At 40.8% G+C, this 11,569-nt stretch overlaps 2 protein-coding genes across 2 annotated transcripts; both read right to left on the reverse strand.

Moving 5' to 3' along the window:
- Positions 1-1,080: 1,080 nt before the first annotated feature.
- On the reverse strand, positions 1,081-2,013 carry LOC103109592 (olfactory receptor 5W2-like). Its single transcript, XM_007518700.2, has one exon. The coding sequence runs from the start codon at positions 2,011-2,013 to the stop codon at positions 1,081-1,083; it is 933 nt and encodes a 310-aa protein (XP_007518762.1).
- An 8,229-nt stretch (positions 2,014-10,242) lies between these two features.
- Positions 10,243-11,189, reverse strand: LOC103109590 (olfactory receptor 5W2-like). The gene has a single exon (XM_007518699.2). It carries the CDS (start codon positions 11,179-11,181, stop codon positions 10,243-10,245), a length of 939 nt encoding a protein of 312 aa, XP_007518761.1. The 5' UTR covers positions 11,182-11,189.
- Positions 11,190-11,569: the final 380 nt, after the last annotated feature.

Here is an 11,569-nt window from a genome sequence, read left to right on the forward strand (position 1 = left end):
GCAAAATATATACCTGAAAGCAGAAGTACACTAGAGTTTGCAGTGAGTACCTCCCTAACACTTCCTCTCCACTATTCCAAGCTTGGGATCCATGATTGCTCAACAAATTGTTTGGCTTCGTATGTTAACTCTCTTTTCAGTCACCAGGTTCCAGATGCCACCAGGATGCTGGCTAGGCTTCCCTGGATTGAAGACCCCACCAATGTGTCCTGGAGCTCAGCTTCCCCAGAGACACACCTTACTAGGGAAAGAGAGAGGCAGACTGGGAGTATGGACTGACCAGTCAACGCCCATGTTCAGCGGGGAAGCAATTACAGAAGCCAGACCTTCTACCTTCTGCAACCCTCAACGACCCTGGGTCCATGCTCCCAGAGGGCTAGAGAATGGGAAAGCTATCAGGGGAGGGGGTGGGTTATGGAGATTGGGTGGTAGGAATTGTGTGGAGTTGTACCCCTCCTACCTTATGTTTTTGTTCATTAATCCTTTCTTAAAAATTTTATTAAAAAAAGAGCTAAATGTACAAAACAAGTACTCAAAAAAATCGTTGCATACTTGTCGAAAAAAAAATGGAACATAGAGAAATATGGCAAAATTAAGGACTAGGTGGTGGTGCCTCCAGGAGAGTGCACAATTACAGTTTGATAGGATTTGGGTTCAAGCTCCTGGTCCCCACCAGCAGTGGGGAAGCCCCACAAGGGTGAAGCAATGTTCTAAGTGTCTCTCTTTCCATTTCCCTCCCATATCACTTTTTCTTTCAATATATATATATATATATATATATATATATATATATATATATCCACAAAAAGTGGGGAGTTCATCATGCAGGTGCCAAATTCCAATGGCAATAAAAATATCTAGCAAAATTAGAAGAACAGGAAAGTTATAAATGAGTCTAACGTCACAATGTAGATTTTCAGATTTTGGTAATTATGACATACTATATGGGTTGGCTTTAAAACAAACATTTACTTTGAAATGTGTAAAAATTATGTTTTCTTGTGTCACATAACATAATATTACAGGAGCAAAGATCCTGATGTTTATGTGTGTATACGTTTTATGGCAAGGCTCAAATACTTAGCGCCACCTTTCAGTTTTCAGTTTCACCAAGGCATTTATGACATCCTTGTTCCTGAGACTGTAAATCAGTGGGTTGAACATGGGAATTACAAGGGTGTAAAACAAGGAGAAAATTTTGTCATGATCTAGGGAGTAGGAAGAACTTGGCCTAAAATACATGAAGAGCATCGTTCCCTGGAAGATGGCTACTGCTGTGAGGTGGGAGGTGCAGGTGGAGAAGGCTTTGAACCTTCCCTCAGCAGAGCTGATCTTCAGGACTGATAGGATGACGTAACAGTAAGAGATAAGAACTCCCGAGATGGTACTCAGTTCAATGAAGCCAAAAAGGGTAAATAATGTCAACTCATTGACCTGAATGTCAGAGCAGGAAAGGAGGAGGAGTGGAGGTAAGTCACAGAAGAAATGGTTAATCTCCTTGGATCCACAGAAACACAAGCGGAACGCCAGGACTGTGTGTATCAAACCGTCTATCAGTCCCGTCAGGTAAACTCCAACCATGAGACAGTGACACACACTGCTGTTCATGTTGGCTGTGTAGAGCAAAGGGTTGCTAATGGCTTTATACCTGTCAAAGGCCATGACAGCCAGCAGTAGACACTCAGCATCTATAAACACACAGATGATAAAGAACTGCAGAGCACAGCCAAAGAAAGGGATTGATTTATCCTTGCCAAAGACGTCCACTAGCATCTTGGGCCCCACAGCTGTGGAATAGCCTAAGTCACTTAAAGAGAGGTGGCTGAGGAAAAAGTACATTGGTGTGTGCAGCTGGGTGTTCATTCGAATTAGAATGATCATCCCAAGGTTTGCCAGAAGACTAGTGAGATAAATAAATAGACAAGTGGCAAATAGCAACATCTTTTTCTCAGGGTTATTAGTAATTCCCAATAGAATAAATTTTGTCAGGGAGGAACAATTTTCTCTTTCCATCTTCTTAATTCTTCTCCTAAGCTACTACAAAATATGATGAAGAAAATGCCATTTCAGGGTCTGAACTGTGAATTCCATAAAGAATGATCTGTAAGATAGAGCATAGTTTTTTTCCTGTGAATTGTTGTTTTCATTTAACTTACAGTATTCTCCTCTTAAGAGGTATTGAGTAATAAATGAAAGGATCGTATATAAACTTGTAAACTTTAACTCTAAATCATCTTATCATTCCTAAGATGAATGGACTTATCCTAACTTCTTTCATCCGGTACTTGGAAGAAGAATTGACTTGAACAGTGACTCATCTAGATTCATAATGAAGGAAATAGAGACATGAGACAGGCGACATTAGTCGTGTGTCACCTTAAGAAAAATAATTGATTTTTTAATCAAGAGCAGTGATGTTGCATAAAACTTAGAAAAAAATAGTAAGCACTGATGTTCTTATAGCATTTTTTTTACCTGAAACAAACATACTGTATGGGACTATTTATTGAATTAATATATTCATAGTTTATTGAACTATTCTACTACTTCCATCTTTGGTTTGATGTAGCATTTATAAACCATTTGTGTAACTGATATTTGCCAAATCATCAGATTCCTTTAGAAGCCAAGGTAAAGTAGCAAAATTTAAATGTGCAGATTGAAATTTATAGGTCTGCTTATTTTTCATTTGCATGAACGTTTTATTACCATAAAAATGGGAAGGAAAGAGGAGCGGATGTTAGCAGCAGGTTAAGGTCACATGGTGCGAAGCTCAAGGACCAACTTAAGGATTCTGGTTCCAGCCCCAGGCTCCCCACCTGCAGGGGGTCACTTCACAAGCTGGGAAGCAGATCTGCAGATGTTTATCTTAATCTCCCCCTCTCTGTCTCCCCCTCTTCTTTTGATTTCTTCCTGCCCTATCATATCCAATGACAGCAATAATAACAACAAAGATAAACAAAACCAAAAAAAGGGGGGATGGCCTCTAGGAGCAGTGGATTCGTGGTGTAGGCACAGAACCCCAGTGAATAACTCTGGAAGCAAAACAAACAAACAAACAAACAAACAAACAAAAAACCCCGAGTGTCTGAGACCTCTAGATTTCAGGATTTGTTTTTTTATTTTTATTTTATCTTTTTATTATTTATTTTATTTATTTATTCCCTTTTGTTGCCCTTGTTGTTTTATTGTTGTAGTTATTATTATTGTTGTCATTGTTGGATAGGACAGAGAGAAATGGAGAGAGGAGGGGAAGTCAGAGAGGAGGAGAGAAAGATAGACACCTGCAGACCTGCTTCACCGCCTGTGAAGCGACTCCCCTGCAGGTGGGGAGCCGGGGTTCGAACCGGGATCCTTATGCCGGTCCTTGTGCTTTGCGCCACCTGCGCTTAACCTGCTGCACTACAGCCTGACTCCCTTGGTTTTTTTTTTTATTTTACTCATTTTTTCAAACTTAAAAAAAAATTACATTTACTTTCCCTTTTGTTGCTATTGTTTTTCATTGTTGCAGTAGTTATTATTGTTGTGTTGTTGATGTCATTGTTGAATAGGACAGAGAGAAATGGAGAGAGGAGGGGGAAGACAGAGAGGGGGAAAGAACGATAGACACCTGCAGCCCTACTTCACCACCTGTGCAGTGACTCCTCTGCACGTGGGGAGCCGGGGGCTCGAACCGAGATCCTTACTCTGGTCCTTGTGCTTGGCACCACCTGCGCTTAACCCGCTGCGCTACCACCCGACTCCCCAAACTTTTAAAACATGCTTTTATTTTTCTATTATTGGAAAGAGACAGAGAGAAATTGAGGGGGGAGATAATGAGGGAGAAAGACAGAGAGACATCTGAAGCCCTGCTCCACCACGTGTGAAGCTTTCCCTCTACAAGTGGTGGCCAGGGACTTGAACCTGCAACCTTGTGCACTGTGTGCATTTAACCAGGTTCCCCACCACCTGGCCCCAGATTTCAGGTTTTTATATTGATGTATACAGTATCGATACATGTGTACACTAGATGACACAAGAAAACTAGAATGTGCATGGTACTCTCTTATCTTAGCTCAAATATTATATTCTGTATACACACCTAGATGGTTTGGTTATTACAACATGTTAGTTTATTGTCATATGTAGAAATCTATTGCAATTATTAAATTTACAAATGCAATATCTTATTGGCACAGTGAGAAAAGATAAACTTATGAATCTTGATTAAAATATGAATAAAATGTGTACTATCTTTATACAATAAAAATGAAACATTCATACAAATAAGTCTAATATATTTATTTTTACTATTACACTGAAAAATTATTTTGACTGACTATTATGTATAAGGCTCTCATTTACTATGTTCTCATTTCTCAACTTTTCATTCTTTACTAAATGAATACATCTCTATATTTTAAAATTTCATTATCTGGAAACATACCTGAAAGGAAGAGTCTCCTTGTCTTGATCTCCGGCTCAAGAACAATAAGCAGACTGTATTTTATGTCTGACAACTGCCTCTCGGGACTCAACTCCCTAAAGTCTCCGTGATTTGTCCATATGCTTAATTCTATGTCTATTTCTGCATTTCCCCTGTGGATGTTCAACTCATGTGTTGGCAGAGAGCGAACTTTTAGTTTTTTTAAATTTTTTATCCAACACCAGGTTGATCAATGAAAGAAATTTGAGATGACTGACTTTAAAGCCATTGAATTGGTAGCATGCCCCTACACCTTTCCTCAGTGAACAGACAGCTGAGGGAATTCAGATTTAAACTCTGCTTATTGATTTATTATTCATTTATTAAAATATTTTTATTTATTTATTATTGGACAGAAACAGAGAGAAATTGAGAAGGGAGAGGGAGATAGGGAGAGAGACAGAGACAGAGAGACACCTGCTGCAATTGCTTTCACCATTGTGAAGCTTTTCCCCCACAGGTGGGGACCAGGGGCTTGAACCTGCATTCTTATGCACTGTAATGTTTGCACTTAACTAGGTGTGCCACCACCTGACCTTAGATTTATTATTTTATTAAAAAAATTACTGTTTACCTTTTTAAAAAATTAATTATTTTCTTTTCTGTTGCCCTTGTTTTTTGTTGTTGTAGTTATTGTTGTTGTTATTGATGTCATTGTTGTTGGATTAGACAGAGAGAAGTGGAGAGAGGAGGAGAAAACAGAGAGGGGGAGAGAAAGATAGACACCTGCAGACCTGCTTCACTGCTTGTGAAGTGGCTCCCCTGCAGGTAGGCAGCCGGGGGCTGGAACCGGGATCCTTACTCTGGTCCTTGCGCTTCGCACCACATGCGCTTAACCTGCAGTGTTGCTGCCCGACTCCCACTTTTTTTTTTTAATCATTGCTTCTACTTCATACCTGCACAGCTCCATTACCTGTTGTTAAAGTTTCGGGGGCTCCAGCTGGCCGGGGTAGCATCACAGCGGTAGAGAGACTCGGGGATACACAGCTGGGCTGAGAAGGTGCAGTTTAATCTTTATTCACGAACGGGCAAATCACCACACCATGTGCTTCCCCCATCATTCTCCTTCTGCGGCTTCTGGGACTCTGGGCGTCCTTAGCATAGGGGGCAGGGAGAAAACAGGTGCAAAACTAGCAAGGACCAAACCATTTCTCTCAGAGGTAGGGGGAAGGGGGCCAAACCAACACAAAGAATACCAACAATTACTCATAACCGACTTTTTCAGAGATACAGATAGAGAGACAGGAGCAGGGATCGCAGTCCCAAGCCGCCTCTGATGCAGAGGTGTTCCCTCATGATACAAAGGGAATTCCAACCGTGGTTAGCCTTCCAAGGAAGGGACTCTATGCAGTAAGAGACTTCATCAGCAACCCCCATTATTATGTTAAGGTGTTGGTGGCTTTCTTCTCACATTAGTGACTTTATTCTACTTAATATTTCTCCATTTTTATTATTGTTTTTATTTCTTTGATTTTTTAAATTCTTTCTTTGTTTTGGACTCTGTAGAAGTGAGATTATCTGATGATTGTTTTTTTTCCCTTCTGGTTTATTTACTTAACATGAGCACCCCGGCCCACCCATGTAGCTAATGGCAATATTCCATTCATTCTTACAGCTTCACTATATTCTATTGTGTAGTTCGTTTATTTATTTATTTATTGAATACAGACAGAGAAAACAAGAGGGAAAGGGGAGAGGGAAAGGGAAAGAGAGACACCTGCAACATTGTTTCACTGCTTGTGAAGATTTCCCTTCTTCAGCTGGGGGCCGAGGGCTTAACCTGGGCTCCCTATGCACTGTAATGTGCACACTAAATCAGCTGCGCCAACATCTGGCCCATTCTCTACATTCTTTATTTTATTTATTTATTTTAAAAAAGGAGACATTATCAAAACCATAGGACAAGAGGTGTACAGCTCCTCACAATTCCCACCACCAGAACTCCGTATCCCATCTCCTCCCCTGATAGCTTTCCTATTCTTTAACCCTCTGGGAGTATGGACCCAGGGTCTTTGTGGGTTGCAGAAGGTTGAAGGTCTGGCTTCTGTTACTGCTTCCCCGCTGAACATGGGTGTTGACTGGTCAATCCATACTCCAGCCTGTCTCTCTCTTTCCCTAGTAAAGTGGTGTTCTGAGCAAGTGGAGCTCCAGGACACATTGATGGGGTCGTCTGTCCAGGGAAGTCTGGTTGGCATCCTGCTGGCATCTGGAACCTGGTGGCTGAAAGAGAGTTAACATACAAAGCCAAACAATTCCATTGTGTTGTTTTATCGATCTCCTTTTTTAAAAAAAAAATTTTTTTCCCTTTTTTTGCCCTTGTTATAGTTATTATTGTTGTTGTCATTGTTGGATAGGACAGAGAGACATGAAGAGAGGAGGGGAAGACAGAGACGGGGAGAGAAAGACACCTACAGACCTGCTTCACCACCTGTGAAGTGATGCTACTGCAGGTGGGGAGCCGGGAGCTTGAACCAGGATCCTTATGCTGGTCCTTGCTCTTTGTGCCACGTGGGCTTAACCAGCTGTGCTACAAGCCAACTCCCTCTATTCCTCTTCTACTTATCAGTCACTGGACATTTGGGCTGCTCCCTTATCTTGGCTGTTGTATGCTTTACATTGGGTTCTAGTTCTCCCCAGCCAAGAGAATTGGATCAGTCCAGTTAGTTTTGCGGGCCGCTTAGCCCGCCCCGAGGAACCCCGAGAGAGGGTTCCTGAGTTCCAGAGAAAGAGTTGGAGAGTTGAAGAGTTGCAGAGTTCCAGAGTTACAGGGTTCGAGAGTTCCTGAGTTCTAGAGTAAGAGAGAGTGCTTGCGCCGCTGCAAAGAGACAGCAGAGTTCTGTTTGGTGATTAGTTTGTCTTAGTTTATGAATCGTTGTTCCTGAATAAAGAAATACAGCTTCCCTGCCCAGCCGTTGTCTCCGCATCTCTGTTACCCGCCCGTGAAGCTACCCGCCCAGCTGGAGCCGCCGAATTTTGACAACACTTGGCTATTGTGAATAACACTGCCTTGAAAAGAGGGCTCCAGGGGCCAGCTGGTGGCATATCTGATTCAGTGCACATGCTACAATGTGCAAAGACCTGGCTTCAAGCTCTTGGTCCCCATCTGCAACGGGAAAGTTTCACAAGTGGTGAAGCAGGGCTGCAGATGTCTCTCTGTTTCTGTGCCTCTCTCTCATCCCCCTCTCTCTCATCTCTCTCAATTTCTGGCTGTCTCTATCCAATAGATAAATATAGATAATAAAAAATTAAAAAAAAGAAAACAGAGCCACTTAACTATCTAGGAGTAAGGCTAGGGAGAAGCATAGCATAATGGTAATGCAAAAGTCTCATGCCTGAGACTCCAAGATCTCAGGTTCCATTCCCTGTAGCCACCATTAGCCAGAGCTCACCAATGATCTTTTCTCTCTCTGGTACCTCCCTTTTCATTAAAGCAAGCAAATAAATATGTTAAAACAGTAAGTTGAATGCAGATACCTAGGAGTATGGCTGTTGCATCACGTAGTATAGTAGATTTTTGTTTTTTATTATCAGCAATTTGAGAAAACTCCCAACTGTTTTCCACAGAGGCTGGACCAATTTATATTTCCACCCAGAGTGTGCAAATATTCTGTTTACTCCATTCTCTCATCTACACTGGTTTCTGGCTTTTACTATAAGACTGTTTTACAGGAGTAAGGGAAATGCAGAGCAGCCTACTGACTTTAATTACCATTTAATAGTTTCTCATTTATTTCTGTTTCTAAAACAGTCTCTTCCAGATTCATTTAGAAAACCCCAGGTTTAATTCCCCCATACCACCATCAGCCAAAGCTGAGCAGTGCTCTGGTGCTCTGGTAAAAAAGAAAAAATACTACTCAGGTCTGAGTGACTTTTTCAGAGAGAGATGTAAAAACATCAGTGACAAGTATGTCCTATAGCAGTAATAAAAACATAATTAAAACAAAAGACAGAGTCAAATTAAAACAAATCCTAAAGCTCTGGGTTACCTATAGGGAGAAGGGGAAGAGGAGTTATAGAATGGAGAGGATTATTGGGTGAGGGATAGACAGTTTATAGTTGACCTGTGATATAGCAAAACACAATCTGGAGAGAGGCAAAATGTTCACCTAAAACATTTGTAGTCTTCAACGTCCCCTCAAGTAGAATCTAAAAAAGAGAGAGAGAGAATTTCCTAATTCTACATGGTACTTGAAACACAGATAACAGTCATGTTATATCAGCTAAGGATTCAGAATGTAATCATTAGAAACTAGAGCAGAGTCAGGGGCCTCTTGGAATAGAACCAAATTAGATTTACTAGCTTTTTCCAAAACAGAGACCCCAAATCTTCATCTGCACTATTCCAGCCTTTAGGTCCATGATTAATCAATAATTTGTATGGCTTTATATCTTAACTTTTTTTCAGCCACCAGGTTCCAGATGATGCCAACTGGAATTCCCTGGGCAGACCACCCCACGAGTATGTCCTGGAGCCCCGCTTCCCCAGAACCCTGCCCCACTAGGGAAAGAAAGAGAGACAGGCTGGGAGTATGGATCTACCTGTCAACGCCCATGTTCAGCGGGGAAGCAATTACAGAAGCCAGACCTTCTTCTTCTGCACCCCATATTGACCCTGGGTCCATACTCCCAGAGGGTTAAAGAATAGAAAAGCTCTGGAGTTGGGTGGTGGCGCGGCAGGTTAAGCGCACTTGGTGCAAAGCACAATGACCAGCGGCTTAAAGGATCCTTGTTCCAGACCCTGCTCCCCACCTGAAGGGGAGTCACTTCACAAGCTGTGAAGCAGGCCTGCAGGTGTCTTTCTCTCCTCCTCTCTGTCTTCCCCTCCTCTCTCCATTTCTCTCTGTCCTATCCAACAACAACGACATCAATAACTACAACGTAAAACAAAAAGAGCAACAAAAGGGAAAATCAATCAATCAACCATCAATCAATAAATAAAATGTTCTAAAAAAAAAGAATAGGAAAGCTTACAATTGACTGGATAGGCAGTGGAACTCTAGTGGTGGGAATTCTACCCCTCTTATTTCCAAAAAAAAAAAAAAAGACAGTAAATAATTATAAATCAGTGATTTTTTATGAAGACATTTCCCCCTTAACTCATAATCGAACAATATAGACTTTTAATTAAAAGAAAAAAAATATAGTAAGTACAGTCTGCCTCAAGGGCTCTGCAAGTATCAGATACTCTGAATAGATTTACTACTCACCCAACTAATATTTTTCTAGACCTATAACCTAATATTCCGTCCCAGAGAAAATTTTCAAATGCATACTGGATTTCAACATTTATCTACAGTTTTAGTCTGTCTTCCCCAGGTTAGGACTTTATGAAATTATTGACTGTTGACAACTTGAAAACTTAATTCATTAATTCTTGTTTTATTCTGCATTATGACATGACATTTACTCCAATAGAAGCTACTAGGCTCACCAACAAAAGGAATAATAATAATTTAAAAAACTAGGGATATGCTCAAGGAAATCTTTGTGTACTTGAACTAATGCTCTATTGAGAGACTGAACAAATCTAAATATGTCAAAGTAGAAGTATTTGGAAAGATTCTACCAAAGAGGGAGATTGTAACAACTATAACAAATAATGTTAGTTAGCAACCATTATAAATAATGACCTGTGTAGGCATTCACATTTTTTTATACTTTGACTTTGAAACCAATAGTCATATAAATGAATGAGAAAAAACATTTACATGTTTTTGTTTTGTTTTGTTTCCTGGTCACATACTATCTAATTTTATGAGAACAGCAGTCAATGTATACTATATTTGAAACCACATTTTACTTTTCAGTTTGACCAAGGCATCTTTTACATCCTTGTTCCTGAGACTGTAAATCAAAGGGTTGAACATGGGAATCACAAGCGTATAAAACAATGAGGTCATTTTGTCTTGATCTAGGGAGTAGGCAGAACTTGGTCTGAAATACATGAAGAGCATCGTTCCCTGGAAGATGGTAACTGCTGTGAGGTGGGAGGTGCAGGTGGTGAAGGCTTTGAACCTTCCCTCAGTAGAGCTGATCTTCAAGACTGAGAGAATAATGTAACAGTAAGAGACAAGAACTCCTGAGATGGTAGTTAATTCAATGAAGCCAAACACAGTGAAGATTGCTAGCTCATTGACTTGCGTATCTGAGCAAGATATTAACAAGAGAGGAGGGACATCGCAGAAGAAGTGGTTGATCTCATTAGACCCACAGAAACACAGGCGGAATGTTAATGTTGTGTGGACTAAAGCATCTGTCAGTCCCACCAGGTAAGCCCCAGCCATGAGCAGGTAACACACCCTGCTGTTCATGTTGGCTGTGTAGAGCAAGGGGTTGCTAATGGCCTTGTACCTGTCAAAGGCCATCACGGCCAGCAGTAGACACTCAGCATCTGTGCAGATACAGAATATGAAAAATTGCAGGACACAGCCAAAGAAGGGGATTGATCTGTTCTTGGCAAAGACATCCACCAGCATCTTGGGCCCCACAGCTGTGGAATAGCAGAGGTCGGAGAAAGAGAGGTGGCTGAGGAAGAAGTACATTGGAGTGTGCAGCTTAGAATCCATTCGGATTAGGATAATCATGCCAAGGTTTGCCAGAAGACTAATGAGATAAACAAACAGGAAAACGGTAAATAGGATTATCCTTTTCTCAAGATTATTGGTAATTCCCAGTAAAATGAATTCTGTCACAGAGGAACAATTTTCTGTGTCCATCTTCTTAATTCCAGCCCAAACTTAAAAAAAAAAAATGAACTAGAAAATGGCGTCACAATCTGATTCTTCTGTATATCCACAAAGAGTTACCTGTAATATAGAATGTAATTCATTTCTGCGGCTGGATGGTGGTTCACTTAGTTGACTGCATATATTACAATGCACAAAGGGCCTGGGTTTAAGTCCCTGGTGTCCACTTGCAGCAGGAAGATTTGTAAAGGGTGAAACAGTGTGTCGGTGTCTCCATCTCTCTCCCTTTCTTTATTCTCCTTCTCTCTTAATTTCTGTCTGTTTCTGTTCAATTAATATATTAACATACAATATGCAAAAACAATAATTTATTTCTATGCAACATTATTTGTCTCAAGTCAACAGCTTTCTCAATTCA

The sequence above is a fragment of the Erinaceus europaeus genome, chromosome 17 (assembly GCF_950295315.1).
Source record: "Erinaceus europaeus chromosome 17, mEriEur2.1, whole genome shotgun sequence".
NCBI classification, from domain to species: domain Eukaryota; kingdom Metazoa; phylum Chordata; class Mammalia; order Eulipotyphla; family Erinaceidae; genus Erinaceus; species Erinaceus europaeus.